The sequence below is a fragment of the Triticum aestivum genome, chromosome 3A, assembly GCF_018294505.1.
Source record: "Triticum aestivum cultivar Chinese Spring chromosome 3A, IWGSC CS RefSeq v2.1, whole genome shotgun sequence".
Classification (NCBI taxonomy): Eukaryota; Viridiplantae; Streptophyta; class Magnoliopsida; order Poales; family Poaceae; genus Triticum; species Triticum aestivum.
The window spans coordinates 728,844,635-728,868,852 of NC_057800.1; the positions used below are offsets into that span (position 1 = coordinate 728,844,635).

Genomic DNA, 24,218 nt, shown 5'->3' on the forward strand with positions numbered 1-24,218 from the left:
AATTCAAGCATACATATGGATGTATACTACTTGTTTGCAAAGTTTCATGGCGAAATAATTTTTTATGCGAATCACAAAAAAGGCAAAATCATGTATTTCTAGCACATGTACTATTCACTATAAAAGTACATGTTTTTTGTTCTTTCTGTACAAATCACATCGAAACACATTTCATGATAAAATTTCACACGTATCATGTATACATCTACAAGAACTTGTGTGTTTATTTTCAGATTTTTCTTGAAATTTAGAAAGTTGATTTTCGAATTGTTTTTGCTCCATGGAGCCCCAGAGCAAAAAATCCAGTCTCACGTTACCTATATTTTTTAGAATGCTTTTGGATGTGTCTTCAATAGTTATAACATTTTTCTTGGATATTTCTGTGATGTTGGATGGATAGTTGGGACATTTTTCTTGAACCCGCAACACATTTTTGAATGACATGTTTACAATTTTGTTGAGATTGGTGAACTTTCTTCTTGAAGTAGCATTACATTTCCTGATGCGAGATAGACGTTTTAAGTCAGTAACAGGACCTTTTTCTTTAACTAGTGGCACATTTCCAAAAGCCATATGAACTCTTCTGTTGAGATGATTAAAAATCTTTTTTATGAATGATGCAACATTTGTCAAACAAAAAAGTTCGCTTGCATGAAAAATAATTATGACCTGTTGGAACAATTTGTGTAGTTAAATGATCAGCTTATAGCAATGCTTTGTTAGCATTTCCTTTGCAAAATTCTTAGTCCACAAACATAATCTATGTTTCTTTATGGAAATAGAGAAATTAAGGTATATACTAGTTTAGCTCACATCAATGTAAGGCATTAGAGATGCACACGAGTGGGCTGACCTGTGTATTGTAGTCCCTCAACTGAGGCCCTGTGCTAAAAGTCATAACTTATCATTGGAATAATGGGCCAGTCAGAAAGCAGTGAATTGATGATCAAAGTATATATTTTTGGCAGGATCGAACAACTCACACACCAAGCAAAACTATAAAAAAATAGTCGATTTCATTGTGGTAACAAGTAGCGGCAACCTAGAAGCATATCCTATGGTGCAAGGAAATTTGGAAAGAAAGGATAAGCAAACAATAAAGAAATCAAAGAATACACTAGAGCAAGAATCGGTTGAAAGGGAATATAGAACATTTCCATTAAATGCAAGCCCCAAGGATGAATCGTAAAATAAATATAGATGGCACATGGAGTCGAGTGCAACTGCATGTAAGACCATACTTGTATATAGAGTGACCACCATTGAGATGGAGTAGACAAATCAGAGTAAAAATAGCTTTCTAATAATGAGCAAGCATCCTCATATACATTTTGTAAACTTGCACTACTACTCATATTCACATATGCATGCACATTGCCACACACAACGACAATCACAATAACATCAATTGTAAACTAGACTCGCATATTTATATTTCTTAGTTTCCTAATAATGCAGATGCATCCTCACATACGTCACCCGGTAGTTGATTATTTTGTTAACTAAATTTCAGATCGTTTGCAACTGAATATGCCACTGGATGATCTCCACCACTCTGGTTGCGAGACACGGTCTTCTCAACCACAACTCCATATGAAACGATGTTCACCTGCCTAGAATGCATTGTGAAATAATCAAGGTGTTCGTACGGTGTCATCCTCAACACATTCTGTGACCTCAAAGATGCTGAGCTCCAAAGGACCATCGATGGCGTAGGTGTCCGAGTGTACGCGATTGGCTTGGATCCCAAGATATCTTCAGGTGCCTAAAGCAGCCTATTGGCTCAAGATAGAAGTCGTTTATATTGCTTAGACAACTAGGAGGCAAAGTCTATTATGTTCATGTGCATCGCCATCCTAGAGGAGCACCGGCGCGCATGGTGCCGCCGCAGCAACAATTCCTACAATATGGTCTATTTTGCAAAATAAAATAAAATTGTAACGTAACATTTTTTGCAGAGGTTTCTGCAACATGACTTATGTTGCAAAGGTTTTTGCAACATTAGCTCTTTTTGCAATGGTGGAGGGCGCCGGTCAACGACTCAATGGCGTCAGATCTTACAGCTTGCAACCCGGCCGATCTATTCAAAAGATCAGCCCAGGGACACATAGCACGCCCCACATAGTAATATATCGCAAGTTTATTTCCAACACATGTGTTAAGATGTATTATACAAGCCAATTACGTGCATTGCCTTATCAATGTTGAGTCAAGAAATTCCATATGTTCATGTGACATATTCTAGAAAATTCCTCTGACCCTGTGGTTTGTATAGGGTCATTTGCACAACTTATGAGAGAGGGATAAAAAGATGTAGCCCAAGGGTAGAGCGGTCCGTTTTACTAGTTTTATAAAAGAGGCATGCATCAGGTGGCACTCGAAACTATGCCCCATCAACAGGTGAGAATTGCTGTCATCTTCATGGTTCAAAATATAATTATGTACATTTTGACAATAACATCTAAATACACATTGTCTCATAGGTGTATATGCACCATGCGTGTAAATTCGGACATTATATGTGTGTGCACCAAGTTTCAATGAAAAAAAGGACATTTTTTGTGGCTTGTGTAAAAAAATGCAATTTTCAATGCTTGATTACAGCTATTCACGGGGCATTTTTTCATCTTTTTTATACATGCCATAAAAATTTCCCTTTTCACTGAAATTTTGTGTGCGAATATAGCATGTCTGGATGTACATGCGGGTTTTTTTCTCGAACTTTTAACATTTTGAAATGTGTTTTTATACATATTTCATAATTGGTGTATTTACACCTAGGATCCAAAACGCCATTCTCCTAGAAATACTATACATGAAGGGCAACCTCATATTATAATTGCATTAGTTGATGCTGCCGCTACTGTACAATTAATATTACACAATGGCAATGATGGTGCCCATCATCAAACACATTAAGGTAGAGTGAAACGCCGCTGGTCAGCTATGCCACATGGTGCATGTTGGTTGGCTGCGGTGAGAATTTTTTTGATTTTTTTGGAGCATGTAAGTGAGACTTTTTTCCTTATTCTCTTTGAGGAAAGTTTTTCTAGTTTTTTTTTTCTTTTAAATTTGGATGTGATGTCCATCTGATGTGATATTTTTCCCCCAGTTTTGAGATGAAAGTGAGGTTTTGTTTCCTTTTTCCCTTTAAGATGGAGAAACACACGCACATCTTTCTCTCAAGCGGCCCGCAGTAGCGGGCCCCAACCTCTAGTCCTCTTCATAGGGCTTACTTTTTGGTGCCATGAGAAAGAGCCTACATGTGATGTCATGAGAAAAGAGACTACAGATTAAGAACGAGGCTCCGTTGCCGCGGTTGGAATCTTTTTGTGGTGAAAAAGTAGTGGATGAGATAGGGTGTGTCTAGGGCACATTTAGATATGCCCTAGTTATTGCACATCTAAGTGAGTGAATTCAAGCACAAAGAGAAAAAGAAAAGAAAAAGGAAATATCCACACACGAATCTCGACGTAAGATCAATGACATAAAACTTAGATGTGCAATACTTATGGCACATTTAGATGTGCTTTAGCAAAACTGGATGGGATATTAGGGGCTATTATTGGAGACAGAAAACACGATTCCAAATCGGATTTTGATACCCAACTGGTGATATTTGTCAAACATGCCAACATCAGCAATCAATTAGAACAATCAACCAGATGTGCCGGCTTTTGGGAGCTATCTCAGTTCTGAAGTCAAAAGCAACAGACCAGCAATACCAAACACGAGTATTAGTGCCTTACATGATGAGCATGGATAATTCATTTACGCGGAGATTTATTTTGTCGTCATACTTTATTCTGCACTATAACATTTTACATCATGCCACCTTCCCAAACCCAAACACAGAAATGATGTAACGAAACTAACTTCAAAGAAAGGAAATGGGATGTGGCAGCATCATGGAACAATCTTCAAAACCTTCATCTTATCAATCCATGCGTTGAAGGACTTGGCCGTGTTACGGAATCCAAGGAATCCATGCTCCTTGCTCTTGTTCATGCTATCCAAATGCTCACACTTGACATTGAACACGGCATCGAGGAACCACCAATTGGCAATCTCTTGGAGCTCAGTCGTGACAAGCTCGTTCTCCTGGAGGATCTCTGCCCACACCGCCTCCTTCCCGGCCATGGCGTCGGCGAGCATGAACTGGCTGTCCTCTCCCTCGTATCCCGCCCACTCCACCCCGAATCGGTCAGCCACCATCGGCCAGAGCTGCTTCCACTTGTATAAATCTCCATTGCTGCAATTGAAAGCCTCGTTCCTTGCCAACGGATCGACGGCTGCCCAGATCTCCTGCTCGGCGACAAGATCCGCGTCGGAGGCGTCGCTGAAGCCCTCCCATGCAACCCTGCTCCCAGGCCACCTCAGCATGGCGCCCTCCTTGCGGCAGATGGCGGCATAGACGGATAGGCTGGCCACGACATTCATGGCGCTCCGGGGAGAGAACCCAAAGACCACGGAGGGACGGTGCACAGACCAGCTGACGGCGCCGTCGCGGCGGGAGACCTCCTCAAAGAGGACGTCCTCCTGGTCGTAGTAGAAGTTGGGGTAATCGAGGCGGGGCATATCCTCGGTGTAGGGCGGGTCTGGGACGGGGATCTTGCCGATGGCCTCGTACGGGCCGATGTAGTGCTTGCGGCCGGTCTGGAGGCAGACGTGGGCGAGCGCGGGGCAGCCCGGGACGAGGACGGAGAGCACGTTCCGGAGCATGGCGGAGTTGGCCTCCCGGTTCTGAGCCTCCGTCGGGTGGCTGGACCACGCAGCGTAGAAGACATGGGTGATGTCGGTGAGCGGCTTGAGGGCCTCCGCCACGGCGACAGGGTCGGCCAGGTCCAGGAGCAGATGCGTGACGGCGGGGGAGGGCTGCGGGGACCAGGGAGGGAGCGGGCGACGGGAGACGGCGTACACCTTCCAGGGCCCGCCGGGGGTGTCGTCGCGCGGGAGTATGTCGACGAGCGATGTGCCGACGATGCCGGTGGATCCGATGACGAGGGCGACGCTCTGGAAGGAGAGCTCGGTGCGCTCCTCCTGGCTCTTCTTGACGGCGCCCACCGCGCCCTCCCACCACCAGCTAGCTCATCGCGGGAGTCAGCTAGGCTAGGCTACTATGGCTCACTCGGCACTGAAGCTCACGTATAGGCACAGCACACGCTCGAAGCCTTGGTTGCTTGCATTACAACGGAGGACTCTGGTCATTTTATACACTATATAGTATGAGCTAGTACGTACGCAGTGACGCACGCGTCGTGGCATCTGGAAGAAGGCAATTGCCCTACAACAAGAAGATAGACTAGCAACAACACAAGATAGTTCTAGGTGGCAGCATTATTCAACGACCAGTGCTACGTGTTGGACTGCTTTCCTCGTCACGCGTGAGCGTTCTTGTTGTTTTTCTTGTTCAGATCCACGTGTTTCTTTCTTGTGGTGGCGGCATGGGTGTCGAGGGCGGTCGGGAATTTCTTTTGAAAAAGCCTTAAGCCATAAAATAAGGCGCGGAAGTTCTCTGTTAGCCCACCAGGATACAAGTCTCGGCTTGAGCGTTTGGTGCTCATGAAGTTTTTTCTATAAAGAAATACCAGGATACCCTAGATGGAACGAATAGCCTTCTAAAGAAGGAACGGAAGGCAGACCCTATTTGATGCTCCAGACACTGTTACTATTGTCGTCGAGGTAGCATAGTTAACCACCACGCCCATCACCAGGATCTGTTAGCTTTCATTTCTTTCTTCTTTTATTGGTCCTGTTCCTTTTTCTTTTTTCTTTTCTTCTTTTTCATTTTCGGTTTCTTTATTTTTGTTCTTACTGGCTCGATGAATTGTTTGTAAATACGTGAACTTTTTTTTTCAAATCGATGATTTTTTTAAACTTGATGAACTGTTCCAAATTTGTTATTTTTGGCAAATCTATATATTTTTAAAAAGTCTATGAACTTGTTTCAAATTTCATGATTTTTCCAATTTGATGATCTTTTTTAAAACTTCAAAGAACCTTTTTTAAAATTGATGAACTTTTATTTAAATTTGAAGAACCTTTTTTAGTTCCGTGAACTTTTTTCAATATCGATGATTTTTTTTGAAAAATAGATGATTTTTTATGAAAATCGGTGATTTTCTCAAATTTGATTTACTGTTTTTCATAATGATGAATTTTTCAAATATATCATTTTTTGGTTTTTCGATTTCCCCCCTTTTTTCTCAAAGGCGGACGTATAAATGCACCGGCCCACCAGCTCCGGCATGTGGGCGCCAGGGAGCTTCCCTGGTGCCTAAAGCGCTGAATAGGAGCTCCCTGAACGGAAACCCCTATACGGCGCACATTGCGGCAAACTGTCGGGAGCTCCGCACAGGTTCGCCCCTGTCTGGGCCAGCCCATTTTTTTATGTTCTTTATTTTTCATTTTTACTTTTCTATTTATGTTTAAAATTATCATTTTTGGTTTTTCTTTTATTTTTTCAGCTACCATGTTTATTCTTCTTTTCAAACTTAGGTGAACTTTTGTAACATATCTGGACCCTTTTTCGCCAAAAAAACTAGAGGCACGTTTTCGGAAAACATTTGAACACTTATATTAAGATGCTTGAACTATAGTTTTATATTAAGAGGCACATTTTTGGTTTCATGTCTGATGCACTCGTCGATTTTGATGTCGCAAAAAACAGATTGTCCGTACTTTGTTAAATAAAAAATGCTCTTAAACTGTAAGGAATTAGAGAGAGTGTTCTACATTGCGCCTCATTGATGTCTTTCCAATGGTGTACCGTTTGCATTATTTCAATAAGAGGTTTGGAAAAAATCATGAAAAAACGATCGTTGTCACTCGTCAGCTGTAACACTATATTAAAAATTCATTTAAAACCGTAAGGAATCTCAGAAAATGTTCTATTTATGAAAGTTGAGCCTCTTCCACGGCCTTCCGACGGCGTATCACACGCCTTGTTTCAACAATCGGTTATAAAACTGCAGCGAAAAGCTTGTCGACCCCTACTTAGCCACCATCCACATGCAGTGCGGCGCAAAGGCCATGTCGAACTATTGGGCGATCATTCCGACGGCCCCCAACAAATGGCCTGGGTTCGTCGAGGAGATCGCGGCTCGCGCGGAAAGCGGTGCCAACGTCGAGGGTCAGGTATGTACAGCCGCCGGCTCTCGCTTCTTTTCGCCGTGCACGTCACCGACACTAATTCTTCGGCTGCGCAAATGGTTTGGATGTTCACCATGTACCGCCAGGACAACAACGACCAAGAATTCATGTTCCTCCACATATTAACCCGGATCGAGAAGTGCGAGAAGTGGACGGATGTCTGGCGCACCCTTGCCAAGGCCTTGGAGATGTACAAGCCGGACGCACCAGCCCTGGGGGCGGCGGATGGGCGCCCTGACGACAGCAAAAGAGCCAAGACGGCGAAGGACGCCGCACCAGCTGCCGAGCGGCTGCTATCGTCGATCGAGCAGTGCATCGCCAATGCCAAGAAACACGCCGCCAAGATGGAGCAGAAATCCGAGGCCCGGTGGTCGGCGTTGATGACGAACAGCGCCATCAAACTTGACCTACTCCGGACCAACGTCACCGCGAAGAAGAGGAACACCGACCTGGCTTTCTTGATGGGGGCGGACATGTCGACGATGGACGTGCAAATCAAGGCGTGGTCTTGACAGAGCGCGGCCTCATCTTGCACCAGATGCCTTGGACCACCGCGCCTACGCCCACGCTGACCCCAACGCCGGGCCGACACTCAGCCCGAGGGGTGAAGCCACGCCGACGCCCAGCCCAGAAGCCACGCCGACGCCGAGCAGCCCGAGCACAGAAGCCACGCCGACGTTGAGCAGCCCGAGCATAGAAGCCACGCCGACGCGGACGCCTGCCAGTCCCACGCTGGAGGAGCCCGTCGTTTGATGCATTCCTTTGTCTACGCGTCATTCCTTTTGAGCGCCGAACTATCGTTTATGTTTGATCGCCGAACTGTGGTATGGTGATCCTCAAACTTTGTGGCAGATCGCCGTTGATCGCCGAACTTGTGGCATTTTTTTGGCAGCGAGAAAAGACAAATTTGAATTTATGTGCGTCTTGGGGCCAAAATTGTTGGGGAATGCAGTATTTTAAAAAATTTCCTACGATCACGTAAGATCTATCTAGGAGATGCATAGCAACGTGACGGGAGAGTGTGTCCACGTACCCTCGTAGACCGAAAGCGCAAGCGTTTAGTAACACGGTTGATGTAGTCAAACGTCTTCACTATCCAACCGATCCAAATACCGAACATACGGCACCTCCGTGTTCAGCACACATTCAGCACGATGACGTCCTCCCTCGAGCTCTTGATCTAGTTGAGGACGAGGGAGAGTTCCGTCAACACGACGGCGTGGCGACGGTGTTTATGAAGTTACCGGCGCAGGGCTTCGCCTAAGCACTACGATGATATGACCGAGGTGTTAAACTGTGGAGGGGAGCACCGCACACGGCTAAGAGATTGTTTGTTGTGCTTTGGGATGCCTCTCTGCTCACGTATATAAAGGAGGGGGAGGAGGAGGCCGGCCAACGAGAAGGCGCGCCAGGGGGGAGTCCTACTTGGACTCCTAGTCCAACTAGGATTCCCCCCCTTTCCTTTCTTCCACTGGAGGGAAAGGAAGGAGGGGAGAAGGAGAAGGAAGGAGGGGGCCGCACCCCCACCCCTTGTCCAATTTGGTTTGGGCAGGGGGAGGCGCGTGCCACCTCATGGCCCTTCTTCCCTCTCTGCACTAAAGCCCACTAAGGCCCATTAACTTCCCCAGGGGTTTCGATAACCCCTCGGTACTTCGGAAAAATTCTCGGATCACTCGGAACCATTTCAATGTCCGAATATAACCTTCCAATATATGAATCTTTACCTCTCGACCATTTCAAGACTCCTCGTTATGTCCGTGAACTCATCCGGGACTCTGAACAAATTTTGGTCATCAAATCACATAACTCATAATACAAATCGTCATCGAACGTTAAGCATGCGGACCCTACGGGTTCGAGAACTATGTACACATGACCGAGACACATCTACGGTCAATAACCAATAGTAGAACCAGGATGCTCATATTGGCTCCTACATATTCTACGAAGATCTTTATCGGTCAAACCGCATAAGAACATACGTCATTTCCTTTGTCATCGGTATGTTACTTGCCCGATATTCCATCATCGGTATCATCATACCTAGTTCAATCTCGTTACCAGCAAGTCTCTTTACTCGTTCCGTAATGCATCATCCTGTAACTAACTCATTAGTCACATTGCTTGCAAGGCTCATAGTGATATGCATTACCGAGAGGGCCCAGAGATACCCCTCCAATACTCGGAGCGACAAATCCTAATCTCAATCTATGCCAACTCAACAAACACCATCGGAGACATTTATAGAGCATCTTTATAATCACCCAGTTACGTTGTGACATTTGATAGCACATAAAGTGTTCCTCCGGTATTGGGGAGTTGCATGATCTCATAGTCAGAGGAATATGTATAAGTCATGAAGAAAGCAATAGCAATAAAACTAAACGATCATTATGCTTAGCTAACGGATGGGCCTTGTCCATCACATCATTCTCTAATGATGTGATCTCGTTCATCAAATGACAGCACATGTCTATGATTAGGAAACATAACCATCTTTGATTAACGAGCTAGTCAAGTAGAGGCATAGTAGAGACACTCTGTTTTGTCTATGTATTCACACATGTACTAAGTTTCCAGTTAATACAATTCTAGCATGAATAATAAACATTTATCATGATATAAGGAAATATAATAACAACTTTATTATTGCCTTTAGGGCATTTTTTCTTCAGAAACCTGGGGGCGCGGCTGGGAACTGCATCGCCCCCGGGGCGAAAAAACCACCGGCGCATTGACCAAATCGCTATCGCCGGGTGCGCTGGGGGCCAAACGGCTGAAGATGCTCTTAGTATTGCAGTACTCTTGCTTAAAAATGTTATGCATTCGCGTTGAGCGGCGCGGTTATTAGCAGAATAGACATCATACTTTATTTAACATATGTATCCAATTTAAATGAGGTAAAAACCATTTAATATTACGCAGCAATTAGTTAGATTAATTAATGTTATTCCTGAAAAATAATTTAATACTAGTTAGCAGGAGCGACTAATCGAACAGTTTCAAGCTAAGCATTTTTCTGGTCAAATTACATATATAAATTATTTTAATCTGAGTTGTGGTTGCAAAGTTATAGCATGATCATTTTAACATATTCGCTGTAACTAAAAAAGACCATGGACCTCAACGGGTTGAAAATAGAGTGAACTAGGCCTACTGCAGCTAAACGTAGAATACTAACCAGCACTCAGTGGACACAGAAGTTGGGCCGAAATGTAACAACTAAAGAGAATGGAGAGGGACTTAATACTGTACCATGGGTTATCAATAGAAACACCAGTGGCTTTTTAAAAAAACGTACCAAGAAACACTCCGTACTTTTTTGTGGCGATTTGTTTACTGTTCATGATACAACTAGCTATACATGTTAATAGTGGTGGTACAAATAATTTCCTATACTTCTTTTCCTTTGTTAAAGTGTTACCATTTGTGATTTTATGTAAGATTGGTCATAGTGGGGAATAACTTATACTAGTGTCATGCATATGACACTAGTCTAGTGGAGGTGGATTAGGAGCACTCGGCGACGCACACCTACGAAATCGCTGCCGCACGGATGCAACCTTGGGATCTGTGCCGATTTGCTGTAAAACATTACAGCCTGTTAATACGTCGTACGTGTTGTATGAAGCAACAGTCTATACCTGTTCTTGCTCATTTATTGTTTCCTGTCCGAGCTGACCTGCTACAGTAAAGTTGTCCCTACCTAATTAATTTACTCTACCATCGCCTATCTGTGGAGTCTTCTCCTTGCACGCAAACACTCCATAGCCAGATCTGTAAAACAATTCTCCTCTCGGCTGCCGGTAGTGATTTCCGCACTAACAAAATCGCCACAGAAGAAGGGTATTTCAGTTTGGTAGTACTCGGCCTGTGCGTCAGTTGTTTATCAGTAATCTGTATCTTGAGTACTTTTTCGGCATGAGAAGACGAGCAGTCCAGCAGATCCGCTTGACCACCAACTCACCGCCATCGATTCCATGCAAGTTCTTTAGGTTTAGAACAGATTGGAAAGCAGAACTGCTTTATTAGATGATTAATTGTTTATTTTGCTTTTGCTACTGTCCCCTTCAAGATCGAATGAAGAAATAAGAGCCGACGAGTGCGCCACGGGCATAGCTCAGATGTCCGTCAAAGAGGCGCGTGCACTGTCGACGGTAGCCGAAGCTGACGAGCTGGATTCTTCTAATGGAAGCACAGAGCAGCACATCTCAACAGTTCTAGATGGAGATCATGGTTCGAAATCAAGGACTCCAAATGTGATTGATGTCGAAAGGGAAAAGAGCGGCTGGGTTCGACGGTAAGTTATCTCTGTACAAGTTCCATCATTAACTTGATTTATGAGCTTGATGCACACGTATAGAAGAAGGCTAGAAGTCTGGAAAATTTAATTATATTATGGACATATCCACAACATTGAAATTAAATATGTTCTCCTAATTGTATGTACCGTTAAGCAAATTTATATGATATCGACACGGGGCATTTGTTTTTTTCAATTACAGTAACAGACACGGCGCAATGCCTGACAAACGAGCGGCTAGTGCAGATAGGATTAATGCACTGGAACTAGCATTTAGAGGATTTGCTGAGAGGAAAGGAGATGCAGTTGTGGTGCCTTCTTTGGGCTTGACATTTGATTCGCTAGGAGAAGCTTACGACTACTGCAACCTGTATTCATCGGAGTGCGGTTTTGGAATCAGGTACCGGAAGAGCCGTACAAATGTCAAAGGTGCTAAAAGCATACAAGAGCTGTTGTGCAACTGCGGGGTAATCAAACAATCTATATATTGTTTGGTTATTTATATTTTTTCAGAATTTTTTCTGCTTATTGAATTTAGTTTTCTTTCTCAATAGGGGAAACCAAAGAAAGTGAGTATGTGGGGACAGCTGCCGGGCGAGATTGATGGTTGTACAGATGCAGTTCTGGCTGTTCAAGCAGGCTTTTGGGCAGGGAATTGTTGACTTGGTGGGGAGAGGTTATTTATTGAGAAAGGGTGCAACGTGACGTGGGCCAACGGTTGGACGTAAGTAATGAACATTAATGATGGAGTTAATCTGGAAAATGATAGTAATAGTTACTCCCTCCTTCCATCTATATAGGGCCTAATGCGTTTTTTAAGATCGCCTTTGACTATTGACAAGATTAATAGGACATGACATGCACAATGTGAAAATTATATCATTGAAAGCTCCTTTCACACACGAATTTAACGACGTGCTTTGTGTAAGTTGCATGTCATATATTATTGCTCTAATATTTGGTCAAAGTTGGTCTCGAAAAACGCATTAGGCCCTATATAGATGGAAGGAGGGAGTAAGTGTAATAATGGATAAGGTGGACAATGAAAAAAAATAATATCATACATCTGATTTCGAATTTATGAATGGGGTACTAGTTGTGATACATGATTACAACATATAATCAGAGGGTGGATAAATATAAAAACAGAATTTGCCAGAGTAAGACAACTGGTTTTAGACAATACAGATAAACATATTTATTCAATAAAAAACGGCTTGAACTTGAAGGACAGGCAGGAGTCGGGAGAGGTCCTGGCGGCTTCAAGCGACCTTGCAGCATACGAAGAACAGAGCGAGCAGATTGACTAGGAGGAGAGCGATGATGATGCGGTGTAATTTCCCGTCTTCGCGGGAAGGGACGGTGAACAGCCTCGGCCACTTGGCATGTATGACGTTGATGTAGTTCTCCTCTCATTTCCAAAAGTTGCATTTGCGAGTCTTGCAAAAACGGAAGAAAAAAGGAAGATGGGATCATGCAGTAGAACAGGATAGTACACAAAAATTGATTAAAGTATTAGGACATACCCACTCGTGCTCGCACTTGTAAAAGTGCTTTCCTGGATTGTTTGTCGTGCGAGACACCCACCACTAAACCATCCCATTGTTGCAGAAAGGGCATATCATTAGTGAAAGTGGTGGCTGCTCCTCAAGAGAAACAAGGGGGGAGCTGGAGCTTGACATGGGATGGGTTGAGCTAGACATGGCAATGAAAACCATGTACAAGGGAGGAAGCTGTACTTGATGGCTGGTATGAACTGTTCTTGATGGTATGATATGCAGTAGTGAGGAAGCTGCAAGCTGCAAGTATTTTATATCTGACGAGAGGAGGAAGATGACCGTTGTAGTGAGGATTGAGCCGTTGCGAGAAATTGTGAAGCGTGAGCATTAAATTCAGATGGGTAGTTGGGAGTTGGCGGATGAGAGGGGGAGAAGGACAGGAGGATGTGAATTTGTCTGGACGAGGGGAGAAAGCGCGTTGAACTGTTCAGGTGATATACCTCACTGTGCAAATGAATACTAGATGTTAAATGGTGTGAATACAACGGAGCTAATATAGCGAGTGCGAATCCCAATGCTAGTGGATGGGATGGATTCCAGTGGGGGGAGTCGCCGAGAGCTCCTAGGCATTTTCGCTAGTCTAGGTTACTATCTTCGCAGTGCAAAGTAATATAGTAGTAGTGTCATATTAAACTTTATTGATTAGTTTGTAGACTCATCGTGTCTTGTGAAGCACTATGTTACCACTTCTCATTAACTACATGCCACATAGTAAGTAAAAATTTCTTGAAGTACGTTATGTTACTAGCTAAATTACTCCTACTATGACTGGCCTGAGGGGCGTGTATCAGACCCAACCAAACGCTGTTTACGAGGGACACATGCCTTCGGTACAACACCAGCCGACCTGAGAAGAAACACACACACACACATCGACGCTGGACATGGCGACAAAGATAAAAAAGTTTGCACAAATATTTAAGCCTTTTAATCATGCGGTGAAGAATTTATATGTGACATAGTAGCTAATTCTCATCGAGACGAGAATTAGCAAATCCAAAAAAAATCAAATGATGTCGCAGCTAGATGAGACTTACTTAAATCGACATTAATGTGTTTTTCTTTGCTATAAAAAACAAATAAGAACAATCTTCAACTGTTCTATCAAGCGGCAACTTCTTCGATTAAAATTCTCAAATATCACCCTTCAATCTTTTGAATCCGCTTCATAGTACATTCATCCAAGCACTAGTACTAAATAATACACAATTGTGCCAAACTGCCGATTTACTTATCATCAAGGCGGTTACAGTAGTCGAGGAAAACCTTAGCAAGACTGAGAGGAGCAATCCGAGTGAGAGGGCTAATCAGGTCGTCAGAGACGTGCTCTCGCATGCCATCTGTACTGAGGTCATACATGTACATTGCATGGTACATAAGCACTTCACCTCCAAGATGCATGTCTTCAATATATATGCAGTTGCGATCGATGGATGGGAACTTGTCTGCGTCAACGGAGAGGCACCTGCTGACGCCCAGGAATAGCGCGCGGCTGCCGATGCTGGCCAGCGGTTCCAGCACCTTGCGATCAACGTCGACCCTGTAAACTTGAGCGGCGCGGCGGCCATGTGAATATTTCGGTAGGCTGACCACCAACAGCTCCCCGCCTGACTCAACGAGGTACACATGGGCATACGGCTCCATCTTGCCTATCAGCTCGCCGTAACCGAAGGATGGACGCTCCGCTTCAACAATCCTGAACACGCACCTCTCGGTGTCAGCCACATAGACATGGCCGGCGTGGGCGAGCATGCTACGGACGCAGAATGCCTAATATTGGGGGGACTGCACCACCCGTACTTCGTTTGCCGGATAGGGGACGAAGTAGACGGTGTGGGGCACGAAATAGTAGTCTTCGTCGTGCTCATCTTCGTCCTCATGGCCGTCGTCCTCATTGTTGCCGTCCTCATTGTCACCGTCTTGCTCCTCTTCGTCCTGGTACGGCGTGCGGAGCACCGAGCCTGTGAAGGGCTCAAAGACGCAGATGGTGCGCGGGGATTTTTTCTCCTTGAGGATGAGGAGGCCGTCGGAGACTTGAAGCAGCTGGTGGTCGTCGAGCATGGAGACGCGGCGGCGGAGGAAGCGTCCTGTGGAGACGTTGACGAAGAGGTGGCGACCGTCGGCGGCTTCCCGGAACTGGTACTCGTGGAGCATGATCCAGTTCCTGGGGCGGAACCGAGGGTCGGCGCTGACGCCGAGCGGACGCGGCATGGCGAGTGCCGAGCGCCAGCCGTGGCACACGGCGCGCATGCCCATGTAGTAGTCGATGTCGCCGGCTTCCAGGAGACCGTCACCGAGGCGCCGGAGGAGGTCCGGGGGAAGCAAGGACCAGTCGGCAGCCATGGCGGATCGGTAGGATGGCGTATCGACTATCGGTCGCTGGTAGGTAGTGTGGCAGCGAGACTGGCCGAGCTGTATACTGGACGGGGGAACGAAGGCGTGGGAGGAACACCCTATTTATAGACGGATGGATCGATGGCCGGCGCTTGGTTCACCACCCGGCGCCGCCGTTGGTTTAATGGACTCGGAAGACGAGAAGAGAGGAAGCACAGCATGCAGCTTAATGGGCTCGGAAGTCGGAGGAGTTGACCTTTTGCATGCATGACCGCCGCTTGCACCAATGCCAACCTCTGGCTGTTTACTGGAGGACGACTCGGGAAACCACAAGAGAAAAAGTGCGTGCAGCCATTTCCGCTTCTGTCGTGCATTCCCAAGCGCTTGTACTCAAAGTAAATAAATGAGTCAATTACATTGGTGATGCTAAAACATGACGTAAATAGTCAGTTTAGTGCTAGAATTTACAGCATACATTAAAGTGGTGTAAAAGATTGGGTTAAGCGTGCAAATACGGTGTAAATGTCGTTTGTATACGCCGGCGAAGCTGACGAGGTATGACAGTGTGACATAGGGCCCGCTGTTAGTGACTATATGGCGAAGATTGGGCGTGTGGTGTTCTCTTTGCACAAAAGAAAACCTCATTTTTTATTTTTATTTTCTCACGTAAACAACTGCATGTATGGCATTGGGTGGTCCTACCTGTCAGCCCACATCACAAATTTTATTAGTATTTGAAAAGAAAAATAGGAGTCACAGGGATTCGAACCGTTGACCTATAGTCAGCCGTGAGCTCGTCTAGCCAACGCACCAGATAATAGGTGTGTCATATAAGGATAATCAGTCTTTATATCTTTGTTAAATAACGTAAAATAAAAATTCTAATTAAAAAAAAGATAAATCCCTGGGATTTCGTACCAGCAACCTAACAGTTATCACGAGGAGGACCTAGCATATACTTCCTCCGTCCAAAAATACTTGTCATCAAAATGGACAAAAAAGGATGTATTTAGAACTAAAATACATCTAGATACATCTCCTTTTATTCATTTTGATGACAACTATTTCCGGACGAAGGGATTACTATACAACAAAACAAAAAATGTAAATTATAAAGTGTACATATAATTGTAAATACGTTTTCATTTGAGAATCTGCAGTCCGAGGCACACTAGGCTAATTTTTTGCACATATATTTATATTAATTTAAAACTACATATCTAATTTTTAGAAAACACACAAATTTTATTAAAACAACATAAAAACATTAAAGCTTGGAAAATTTTATATACAACATGAATATTTTATTAAAAAAACTTGTACATTTTTTGAACTGATATGATTTTAAGTAAACATATTTTCTAAAATTACTTTGATATTTTATTTAATATGGAAAAAAAATTAATTATACAATTAATTCGTAATTTAATTTCATGGATTTTTAAAAATTAATAAATGAGCATTGTTTTAGTCTAATATATTTATTTATATGTATATTATTTATAATTATAATTTACATTTCTTTACAACTTTCGGAAAGTGGAAAAAAATAACATAAATTGTAGCCCAGGAGCACGTTCTGTTATAGACATAACTGTAGCAATTATATTTACACATGTGAGTACATGGTTGGAGTGGCACGCCGTCTTAATTATTTTACTCCCTCCGTTCGGAATTACTTGTCTTAAAAATGGATGTATCTAAAACCAAAATACGTCTAGATATATTCATTTCTGCGACAAGTAATTCTGAACAGGGGGAGTAGTTGGGTAGCTGGCTTGAAACACCGTGGGCGTAACCCCTTTTACGATTAAGATTCTTTAGTTATGTAACCTAATTCAAATATATAAAACGTGTGTATGCTTCTATCTCGTGATGTGAGGTCTTGACTGATGGTTAGATGCACATGCTGTTTAGGCCGAGGTTATTGGTACGAATCCCTTGGCTGCATATTTTTCATTCTAATAAAATTTGTGATGTTTCGCTGACGAGTGGGACCCACCGGATGCAATACACCTGACAGGGGCCTTTTTGTGAGAAAATAATAATAATAAACCGAGATTTTTTTGGAAGTCACCGACAGCGGGCCCTATGCCACGCTGTCATGCCTTGTCAGCATCGCAGCCGTATACAAACGAGATTTGCACCGTATTTGCACGTACGAGCCAAGTTTTTGCACCACTTTAATGTATACGCAAGTTCTAGCACTAAAGTGACCGTTTGTGACAAGTTCTAGCACCACCGGTGTAATTGACTCTAAATAAATGTGTCACCATATTTCGAGGCTTATCCGTTTTCCTTGTGTAGTAGTACGAATATTGGAGGTAATCAAAGTAAATACCACGATGCATCAATAACTCAAATATAAATATTCCGACGAAACTATAATTTTAAAACAAAAATATTACAATCCAAACATAATTTTTGAAATAAAATAGTTTGAATTTGAATACAGTTTACTCAGACACATGTTGTAATTATCCATACGAAACACCTACAAATGGCCACAAATGCTCACCGAGATCATTTTAAAGTTATGTATGAGTTTGCTGATTGCGAATCTGATGATGCAGTTGAACAAATTCCTCAAACATCCTTGGAATCTGATCTAGAGGCTATATAGGATCACCCATGTTTTGAACTTCAAGGCCAAGGCATACGCCCTCACCCTCATCCTCCACAATCATATTATACATGATCACACAAGCTGTCATCACTTCCCACAATGTCTCTGGATCCCATTATTTAGCAAGTCTGCAAAGAAATGCAAAACAAGCTTGGAGCACTCCAAATTTCCTCTTCACATCCTTACTGGCACCTTCTTATCTTGTAGCAAAGTGGCATTTTTTACCTCATGGCATGGAGATGGTCTTGACAAAGGTCACCAATGAGGGATAGATACCATCACAAATATAGTACCCCATATTGCATTCATGTCCATTGATGATAGTTGCACACAGGAGCTTTTCCCTCACACAACCTTGCAAGCAATGAAAACTATTACAACATGTCAATGTCATTATGAGACCCGGATATGTCAATGAAAGAGTGTCAAATTCAGAGGTTTTGTGATGTAACCGCTTCAAGATTAATATTGGGCTTTTTATGATGGCCCTAGTACTATTACTGTCCTTGCTGAGCATATGGGCAGTTCTTCCCTTTCCAGTTCATTCAATCCAGAGATCTGAGCATATATGGAAACCCTCATGATTCTCCAAGTGCCATGAATAGTATTGCTTTGTCTTCGGCATTTGGTTCTCGCATATACTCCGATCCAAATTCCGTCACCATTATGATGGCAAATCTAACCATGACCTCCAACCATGTGCTCTTATACATTCAGAGGTACTTGTCCAACAAATCTACGGTTCTGCCATAGGCAAGCATCCTCATACCAGCTGTACAGGACTAGCTGAACTCTCCAGAACAAACATAACCTAGGTGGTTTGACTAACGTTTTGGCACATTAGACTAACCTAAGACAACTCCTGGCTACATTCAGTCCTATCGAGATACAAGCTGTTACCAACCTGATACAACGCAAGTCACAAGCTTGACACAGCGAGAATGGCTGCAACTGACAACTCCTGCATCTGAGATTGACAACTCTAGTAACAGAGAATGACAACTCCTGCAACAGATATTGACAGAGCATGACACTCTCAACTGAGCTCAATCCAGCTGTGAACAATAAACAACACTGAAAGTAAACAGACCTGAGAACCCAATGTGACCAACACCATCTTTCTTCAGTTTGAAGTAATCATCATATATAGACACTGGCACCTGTGTAGAGGCGCCTGAATAATAATGGTTCCTGCATCAGGAATCAACGTGGAAAAAATTATTTTGAATGGTGCATCGGGGGAAATTAGTCATCATAGTCATATGACCTTTGTTGAACCCTTGAAATGAAAAATATGCTCACTATGGCTTTTTCAAGAATAGATGTTATCGCCGCTATTTCATCCTCATCTTTGTTATCGTTTAATGAAGATGAATCTAGGAACTCAGCGTAGCAGTACTCATTGTGTGAACCCGTCATGTTTGTTTCAAAGTGAACAACGAGTACATCAAATATGGCCGATGGACTTTAACCGAACAATTGTCGGGTGCGGTGTCCACCATGGATGACATCTACAGAGGCGGAGGGTACCTTTGTGGCGACTGGACCCATGGGAGTACGTTGTTCGTGTGGCGACTGGATCCACGGGAGTAGGTTGTTGGATCCACGGGAGTACGTTGTTGGGCAGCGGCACTGGCGCTCGGCGCCACTCCATCGCGCAGTTCCATGGCACTCGCTCCACTTCGGCGCGCACCTCTGAGGCCACTCGGGCAACTCCGGCTGGCACCTCAATGCACCGCCGGCACCTCCTCAACCTGCCACCTCGCGCCGTTCCGGTGAGATGCCTTCAGGCCTCGTCTCCAGCGAGGACCACTGCCTAGAGGATTTGGGCAAGTAGTGGCTGCCGGGAGGATTCGCCGCGCAATTGATCACCGCCACGGACTGCTGCGAGATGGCGTCCGCCTGCGTCGTGCTCCAGGTGGAGCACCTCCGGGCCAAGGCGCGATGCAACCCAACCTCGTCACCGCGACATCCGACCTCCTCAGACCACGGCCATCTACGTGTCGGACACTAGATCAAGCGTGCACTTGCGCATGCGCTGTGCGGCAAAGGAGTCTCGGCTGCCGCATCTGCCGCTAGCCTCGCTCCTAGCCGCGCGCTGCGTGTGCTGGGCATGCTCGTCGAAGACGTCGTTGACGCGAGCGTTGTCCGCGCTTCCAAGTGTTCGACGAATGATGCAGGCGGGCATCTTACCAAGTGGGGCAGCACCGTTGGGTGCAGAAGCCGTATTCGCCTGTCCGTCCGTGTTCGTTGTCCGTTTTGCCAACTTGAACGGACAAAAAATGGACAATATCCACATCCGTTCAGGCTGCCCCATTAGAATTGGCTTAATAGCGTCCAGACTGGACATTTGCAAACGTTTTCCCTAAACTGTTAGAAATAAGTTAGTGTTAATCCAGCCAGTAATTGCTTAGTTATTAAGCAGTACTTGTCAGCTGTTTGTGTCCAAACACTATACGGATCAGTATCTCCATCATCAAGGAACCATGGAGATGCATGAAATTGCACCGATGGTACTAGTACAACGCAATCATCTAGATGCATGACATTTTTGGTTATTTCTCTCCTTTACTACATTCCTTTATGTGTTTTGCCAATGTTGAGTCGTCAAATAACTTTCTTTTATGTGTGACGTGCCTGAAATTTGCAATGGTACGTTTGGATCTGATTTGAATAGTTACAACATTTCGGAGCACATTTTTATGGTGTTGTATGAAAAAAAAACTTCATTTAATGTATGGTTAATTGTTTTGAACTATTGACATATTTTTTTACCTTAAGGTGAACATATGATTTTCGAAACTGACAAACATTTTCATGCACAGGCTCGAAGCCTTGGTTGCTTGCATTACAACGGAGGACTCTGGTCATTTTATAGAGGACTCTGAGCTAGTACGTCTGTACGTGTGCAGTGACGCACGCGTCGTAGCATCTGGAAAAAGGCAATTGACTTACAACAGCCGGACTGCAATTGAGCTAGTTCTAGGTGGCAGCATTATTCAACGACCAGTGCTACGTGTTGGACTGCTTTTGTGGTCTTTGGCTCGATGTGTATCTCAACAAGATAGACTAGCTAGCAACAGATATTTTTGCTGGCAAGATTAATCAACAACAATAATATTATTCAACCCGAGAAGTGCTGCGTGTGTTGGACTTCTTTCATTTGGCTCGATGTATATGCGCTGTTGTTGTTTTTCTGGTTCAGATCCACGTGTTTCTTTCTTGTGTGCAGGCATGGGTGTTTTTTTTTTGGACAAGGTGCCGGCATGGGTGCTGGGGGCGGTCGGGAGTTATTTTCTATTTTCGGAAAGGCCTAAATCCGTAAATTAAGGCAATGTTTGACGGAACGTTAAATTTCTGAGGTACCCTGGAACGAATTGCTCGAAATCTGACCAACTGTTTCCTTTTTTCACCTTTTTTCCTGTTTATTTTCTTTACATTTCTTATTTTGTTGTTTCTTTTTTACTTTACTTCCCTTTCCTTTTTATATTCTTTCATTTTCATTTCTCTTTTTCAAAATTATTTTTATTTTTCAAGAAATGTTTAGCAATTTAATTTTTTTTGCATAATTTCTTTGAATTTTCATATACTATTCCTGTTTTCCAAATTTTGTTAATATTTTTAGAAAATGTTAGAAGTTCAAAGTTTTGTTTGCTTCTTTAAAAAATCAATAATTCAAAAAACATTTAGTATTTCCAATTTTCGATAAATTATTCATTTTAAGTTTTGTTTATGTATTAAAAAATTGTTCATGTTTCCAAATTTTGTTCAGATTTTCAAATTGTTCTTGATTTCAATTTTTTGTTCTAAAAAGTGTTTGTGTTTTTTAAATATTTGGGATTTTCAAAATTTTGTACCCATGTAAAATTTGTGTTCTCTATTTCAAATTTTTACATCTCAAAATTAAAAATGTGCTTGCTTCCAAAAATGTGCTGGATTTTTCATTTCTCTTCCCATGTTCAAAATTTGTTCTTGAATTAAAAATTTTGTTCTCTCAATTCGAAAAATGTTCATGATTTTCAAATATATTTTCCCATGTTAAAAATTTTGCTCCAAATTTAAAACAAGTTCGGATTTTTCTAAAAATATTCTGGAAATTCAATTTTTTTTCACATGCATCATATTTTCTCCAAAATTTAAAAATATGCAGAATTTTTTGAAATTCCGTCGGGTTTGTCAAAATTGTTTGCAAGTTCAATTTTTGGGTCCAGTTTTTGCAAATCTATCCGTGATTTGTTACTTATGTCAGTAGAACTCGAGAGACACTTGGCCAAGCAGCTGATGCACATAAGTGGGCGGTCGCATGTTTGAATCATGCCAACTCCCTTTTTTCTCGTGTTCGTCATTTTCTACCTCACGTCTGTGGGACAGCCCAGTTTGCGCGGCGCCCCTACGTTAGTTTCCTATATGACACAGATTGCGTCGTATAGGATGCTCCCGAAGCACTCCTTCGAAGGCGGAGCAGAAAACCCTATATGCCGCACATTGCGGCAAACTGTCGGGGGCTCCGCATTGTTTAGATTGGTTGGACAAGCATGATGCGGAGTCTACTATATTTGTTAGATTTGGGAGCTTGGCGTCTATGGATCAGGAAGAGCTAGTGGAGGCTGCATGGGGCTTGGCCAACAGCCAAGTACCGTTTCTTTGGATGATCAGGCCGGGCTCGGTTCAAGGTTTGGGGAAGGTAGGCCTACCTAAAGGCTTTAAGGACACAACTCGTGGTAGGGGAATGGTTGTGAATTGGGCCCCGCAACAAGAAGTTCTTCGGCACCAAGCGGTTGGTGGCTTTTGGCCCCATAACGTGTGGAACTCTACATTGGAAATCATATGTGAGGGTGTTCCGATGATATGTAGACCCCATTTTGCTGACCAGATGAGAAATGCCAGGTATGTCCAGGAGGTCTGGAAGATAGGGTTTGATATAGAGGGCAAGTTGGAGAGGGGGGGACATTGGTACAAGTGTTAGAAAGTTTTTTTTCCAGGAAGAAGGCAAAGAGATGAGGCATAATGCAAATGATCTCAAGTACAAGGCAACCCAATGTATCAAGAAAGGAGGCTCTTCAGAAACCAGAATTGATTTGTTGGTGAATTTCATAATGTCGTTATCTTCTTCCATTTAGACGATGCGTGTTTCCTACTTTCATATGAATTCATTCATAAAACTTAGAATGTTGTCATCATACGTGGACTTGTTTGGAATATGACTGAAGTTGCATATTGCTTAATACATTTCTGCCAACATTTGCATACTTCCATTTGGCACGTAATGTCATTTATGTTTGAAGAGTTACAACATACTTCATCAATCTTAGAAAAATTGCATGGCTAGGATGGACATATGACGAGATCAATCGCGAGGCAAGTTGCATGTTCTGGATGGACATGCAATTAGGTTGGGATGGTGCAAATTACATGTCGAGAGTGTATGTGCAACTAGGTCGGATGAACTATACGTGTTAAAGATGGAAGAATACCTTCAGTGAGCTCGAGGGCGCATACACCACGTGGGGCGAATACCTTCAGTGGAAGAATACCTTCGATGATCACCTATACATGTGACATATACAACACGTGTCACATTAAAAATAATAGGGAGGGATCAGATCGATCCTAGATCACTCACCACATCCGTTTGTCCTACCATCTCTTCATCGAGTGAACAAGAGCGACCCGAGTCGACTCCCTTTATACTCACCACACACTCTGCTAGATGGAAAATGGAATGAGGGTGGGAAAGAGAGAGCGTTGATTGGGGGTGAAAAGAATCCAAACGAGAGGCCCATGCAACTCTTCCAACTCTACAGCAAGCACAGACTTGTGAACGCAATCCACATAAGAAAAAACAGAGGCCCATGCAAACATGGAGACAAACGTCGACGCGGCCCAAAACAAGAAAATGGCCTGACAAACAACAACAAGGGGAGTCAGCGACACGGGGAGTTCCTATGTGCTGCTCGTTGCGGCGAATTGCCGAGCGGACGCACAGGCGCGACTCCAGCTGGGCCGGCCCATTAGCATAACACAATGAAAAATCCCCAAAAAAGTGTGCTCGAGGAAGGGATCGAACCACGGACCTGTTATTGCTTATGCAAGAGCATAGCCAACGGGATAGATGAGCTTCGTGGTTTGCAAAGGCGCGCGCAATTACAGGTAATATAGATCCGAGCATTTTGTCAAATTCTAAACGTGAACATTATTTTGGAAATATGTTTTTTTTAAAGCAAACACCTTTCAAGTTTGAGAA

The 24,218-nt window shown here is 43.5% G+C and overlaps 1 protein-coding gene and 1 pseudogene across 1 annotated transcript; one reads left to right on the top strand and one right to left on the bottom strand.

Annotated features, from left to right (window-relative positions):
* Nucleotides 1-1,527: 1,527 nt before the first annotated feature.
* LOC123063550 (UDP-glycosyltransferase 76B1-like) lies at nt 1,528-23,094 on the top strand (annotated as a pseudogene).
* LOC123063549 ((S)-8-oxocitronellyl enol synthase ISY1-like) lies at nt 3,738-5,194 on the bottom strand. Its single transcript, XM_044487355.1, has one exon. The coding sequence runs from the start codon at nt 4,720-4,722 to the stop codon at nt 3,907-3,909; it is 816 nt and encodes a 271-aa protein (XP_044343290.1). The 5' UTR covers nt 4,723-5,194; the 3' UTR covers nt 3,738-3,906.
* Nucleotides 23,095-24,218: the final 1,124 nt, after the last annotated feature.

Coding starts and splice junctions, on each gene's coding strand:
- LOC123063549 (XM_044487355.1), bottom strand. CDS start 4,722: ATGCTCCGGAACGTGCTCTCCGTCCTCGTCCCGGGCTGCCCCGCGCTC.